General features: G+C 48.2%; 1 protein-coding gene across 5 annotated transcripts in view; it reads right to left on the bottom strand.

Annotated features, from left to right (window-relative positions):
- The window catches only part of asap3 (ArfGAP with SH3 domain, ankyrin repeat and PH domain 3), a 51,191-nt gene that overhangs the window by 23,418 nt on the left and 22,773 nt on the right, over window positions 1-5,000 (bottom strand). For 4 of the 5 annotated variants that reach the window (XM_061251712.1, XM_061251673.1, XM_061251694.1 and 1 more), the window contains exons 9-12: window positions 3,506-3,592; window positions 2,598-2,707; window positions 1,134-1,203; window positions 544-631 (exon numbers count right to left, since the gene is read on the bottom strand). In XM_061251712.1, the coding sequence (XP_061107696.1) occupies window positions 544-631; window positions 1,134-1,203; window positions 2,598-2,707; window positions 3,506-3,592 (355 nt within the window). The remainder of the gene's footprint in view (window positions 1-543; window positions 632-1,133; window positions 1,204-2,597; window positions 2,708-3,505; window positions 3,593-5,000) is intronic. The other variant, XM_061251684.1, reaches the window with a different exon arrangement.

Below are 5,000 nucleotides of genomic sequence, written 5' to 3'. Positions count from 1 at the left end.
CCAGAGTAAAACCCAGAAGAGCGCTTTCTTTTTTTTACAACTTTTTCACGACCATGTTCCAGACTTATGAAGGTTCCAGGTTTTAGTCGTGCAGATACCGGGCGGCCTGTAGTGTAGTGGTTAAGGTGCATGACAGGGACCCGCAAGGTCGGCGGTTCGATCCCCGGTGTAGCCACAATAAGATCCCTTAACCCTGCATTGCTCCAGGGGAGGATTGTCTCCTGCTTAGTCTAATCAACTGTACGTCGCTCTGGATAAGAGCGTCTGCCAGATGCCAGTAATGTACAGTAATGTACTGTAATGCACTGTAATGTACAGTAATGCACTGTAATGCACTGTAATGCACTGTAATGTACTGTAATGTACTGTAATGTAATGTACTGTAATGTAATACTGCGCTAACTCGGTCTTCCCGCTTCATGACACAGGGCCCAGGCCTCTTGGGCCTGGACTGGCTGCACATTTTAACGCGACAGTAGAAAGGATCCCGTGGCTCTCTGTGGACAGGGTCAGGTCAGGGGTTAAAGGTGAGAGGGTACGTACGTGTCACGAGGTCGAAGGTCTTCCGGTCATCCGGATTGGGCCTCACCTGGCAGGTGAGCAGGTTGAGTTTGGCCGGGGGTCGGTTAATCTGGAAAAAACCAAGGCGGCACGGCAGTGTTAGCGGGATAAATCTGCCCCTCTTTAACTCACATACATGCCCAACACTATCCCCTCCTCTTTAACTCACATACAAGCCCAACACTATCCCCTCCTCTTTAACTCACATACATGCCCAACACTATCCCCTCCTCTTTAACTCACATACATGCCCAACATTCTGGCACAAAATGTTTGTGGGTACAGGTGAGATTCACCATGCTGAGTGGGTACAGGTGAGAGGGACAGGTGTGTGGGTACAGGTGAGGTAGAGGTGAGAGGGTCAGGTGTGTGGGTACAGGTGAGGTACAGGTGAGACTCACCATGCTGTGTGAGATGGTCACGTGTGTGGGTACAGGTGAAGTACAGGTGAGACTCACCGTGGTGTGTGAGATGGTCAGGTGTGTGGGTACAGGTGAGGTACAGGTGAGACTCACCATGCTGTGTGAGATGGTCACGTGTGTGGGTACAGGTGAGGTACAGGTGAGACTCACCGTGCTGTGCGAGATGGTCAGGCAGCCATACTTCACCCCACACTTCCTCTTCTGCCACACCTTCCTGATCCTGCAGTAAAATCCAGGAACATTCAGCAAAGAGAAGCCCCCACAGATTCAACCCGCTTCACAAACAATAGGCCAACCTGTGAAGGTTCGACAGGTCTACAGGACAGCCCAATATCTGAAGACGACCGTGGCTTTCCACCTCGCTGCCCAGCAGAGGATGGGCTCCCCTTCCATAGCCGAGTTCCACCAGAGACTTCTTCTCATTGGGGAGTTTTTATTCTTGCCATGGTTTGAGAGTTTTTCTCCCCACTGGGGAGTTGGTTACCTCACGCGCTTGCTATTTTGGGGTTCAGACCTGATGTTCGCCCTTCTGCCACTCTGTAAATTGTCCGTGTGGCAGCTTTCTGGAGAAAGCGCGACACAGATACACGTGGCTTTGCAGGTGGAACCATCGCAGTGCCATTAAAGGGGTCCTTTAAACTGGCCTTTGGGTGAGTTGTGTTTATTTTATGACATGCTCTTATCTTCACGGCTGTTGGTCTAATTCTATCTTGCGTTATCATCTTTCTCTTTTCTTTTTTTGGGAAAGTGCTGCATTGGGTGGCATGTTCATGGAAAAACACAATATAAATAAAGTTGTTGTTGTTATTATTATTATTATTATTATTATTATTATTATTATTATTATTATTATTTGGGAGTGATCTATGCAGTAATCCACGCATGTCTTTTCCATTGACCGCTCTCCCTTTAGTACCTTATAGGACCTTCTCCAGCAGAAGTGTTTGGGATGGGTCTGAGTCAGGCCTGGATCCCAACCCTCACCCAAACTCCACACCCAAACCCAAAACCCCAACACCTCCCCCCCCCAAACTCCACACCCAAACCCAACACCCCCCCAAACTCCACACCCAAACCCAAACCCAACACCCCCCCCCCCCCAAACTCCACACCCAGCTGCAGCTTTTCATGCTTCCTTCCCCCCCGCCCTCACAAAAGAAAAGAAAGAAAAAAAGAAAAAAAAGAAACGTGCTTCAGGTCAGAGAAAATTCCCCCTCCTCCAGGGAAGGGCTGCAGTGTTGCATGATGGGTAGGGAACTGGGAACTTAGTTCTTTCTCTCAAGTAGAAAATATGAGCTTGTTTGAGGTCGTTTTTTTGCTTGACAAGCGAACTATTCTCACCCCGTTGAATTGCCAAATCCTGAAATTAGTCCAATGGCCTCACCTCATTGGCGAAATGTCTGCTTGGTTCAGCAAAAAAGTGACATGAATAAGATCTTCAACTTCTGAATATAAGCCCCACAGTAAACACTTGTTAAGATTGACTTATTCGTTGGTTTTTGCAGTGAAGTGTTGTTAATGCTGGGGGTGCATTTGTAACAGTTTGGGGGTTAGGACAGACCCCCCCCCCCCCCCGAGTGCAGGAGGGCTGCGCCCCCCCTCCCCGATACCCACCCGACGCTCCTCTTCAGCAGGAATCCGGATCTTTCCGTGCCGTACTTCTTGTTTCCCTGCGGCTGGTGGATGCTGTATCCGTTTCCAGAGGGCTTTCGGGACAGCTGCTCCTGCCATCACGACCAACAGAATAATATAAACATACGTACAAAAACGCATTCCAGCGCAATCCGGGGGGGTTGCGGGGTCTCAGCCTGAAGCCCAAAACGGCACGGCTGCACGTCCCAGTTTATGGACCGGTACAGTCATTCAGCCTACGTGCACTGAGTCAACTCCACCTGGTGCTCATGGCTGGGGATGTAAGTCACACAGTGTGTGAATTAGACCTCATCTGACCCGTGTTTTCCAGTGGTTCCAGTGGCCTAGGGTGTGCCATATCCATGCAATGTAATGACATGTAACGTAATGTCAATTCATTGTCCTCTCAATTGATGAAAGCTTCTCATTTTCCGTACTTGTATTTTGATTATGAGTATTATTATTATAATAATTTATTTATACATAGGTTGACTGAGCACGCATGATATTTAACAGCAACGCCCTGTTAATTCCCACCCAAGCAGCGTAATCCAATGACAGGCAGATGCAGGTTAGGCTACTTAGGGCAGGATGCTATATAATAATAGTGTGGAAATCAGGTGACACTGCACCCGACACGATCAGAGTAAATAGTTCAATTGACGCTATATTTTAGCGTTCATTTCAGCACTTACCACTGGCACTACCGGTTTTTCCACAGATGATGTTACGGTGTACATCAAAATATTTGCAGTATGTCGGACAGCGTGCGAGTGTTTTGACATTTGGGTGAGTGTGCCTGCCAAGTATGTATAAACATGCATAGATTTGGGCATCATGTAAGGCAGTGTAAGGGTGCTTCAGCCCCACTGCATGCTGGGAAAGCCCACCTCCTTGCCCTCCACCTGCAGGAGTGTCCGGAGGGAGTCGCGGAGCTGATGGAGCTGACGCACCTCCTCCTCCTGCTCCTGACGCACCTGTGTGGGGAGAGCGTCACCATGGAAACGCAAGGAGACGCGTTAGCCAACGTTCACCACCACATTCAAACTTTTTTCCCGTTTGCCACGAACGTAAGCTGAAATTAGTTAGCCAACGTTCACCAACATATACAAACGTTTTTCTATTCGATGTGAACGTTAGCTAACTTCCGCCAACATGTTCAAACTTTTTTCAATTCGATGTGAACGTTGGCGAAAGCTAGTTAACATTCACCAATATATTTAAACATTTTTATGTTTGCCACAAATGTTAGCTAACATTAGCTACCGTTCACCAACATATTCAAAAACTTCACAAACGTTAGCTAGGAAATCTGCCTGTTATAATTCATCAATGTAATATCTGTTCTTACCTTTATAGAATATCGCAGGTAAGCAGCTAAGCAGCTAATCAGCTAGCTAGCATTGCTGTACCAAAGTTACGTCCATTTGTATTGAACAAACAGTTTGAATGCACGTCTGAACACACCGTTACTGACAGATTCCGCAGACACACCTGGTCCTTCACCCTGAATTCCTAACAACCAAAGTTCTGTTTCCCCGGCAACTGAATCTGAAACCCCGCCTGCACTGGAAAACATCTTCAGAACTTTTGTGAGAAAAGTGAGCATAAAATCTGGCCCCTGAATCCAAATCCGGCCCTGGTTTTCTTTCCGCCCGGACAAACTAACCGAACAATTAGTGCCGCAGTTTGGCCAGACGGACATCACACCCGACTCCCAGGTAACGAGAGGGTGGAAACCCAGGAGCTCTCTGCCCCTCGAGGACCGTGATTGGATGATCCCGGCCTCACAGAACATGACCACCAACGGTCTGTGCTGCGATCGAGCACCGGGAACTAACAACCAGAGCCTCCTGTATTTACCAAGCAGAAGACCGGAGCGGAGTATCTTATCTGATGAGCCTAAAATAATCTGTGCGTCGCCGCACAGAGTGAACAGGCCTCCAGGTGGACCGGGTCAAAAAGGACAGCACCTGTGGGCCTCTCAATACCTGCACCTGTCTAATCTTGAAACTGGAAAATAACGTACTCCTCGAGAACTCGAGAAGCGCGGACTTCCATTGAGAAACATCCCCATGTCATGGAACCCAGAAGTGGGCAGTGCATTATGGGATAGCACTTGGGAGGGCTGCCGGGACAGTGCAAAGTTCACTGTCTCCCCCCAAAAAATTTTTTTAATTCACGGCACACATTCCAGCTCCTGTCGCAGAGGCAGAGGCACTTTTGGGAGGAGCCTCGCTCGTGTTCCAGACCTTAAAGAGATCCAGGGGCTCGACCGGGATTAAATTACATCGCACAGTTTATTTGCTTAACCCTTTTCCAAAGACACAGCTTTTATACACTGCATTAAACATTTACACAGCTGGATGTTGTCTGAGCTAACAC

This window comes from Conger conger, chromosome 1, assembly GCF_963514075.1.
Source record: "Conger conger chromosome 1, fConCon1.1, whole genome shotgun sequence".
Classification (NCBI taxonomy): domain Eukaryota; kingdom Metazoa; phylum Chordata; class Actinopteri; order Anguilliformes; family Congridae; genus Conger; species Conger conger.
This window is presented reverse-complemented; position numbering and strand designations above follow the sequence as displayed.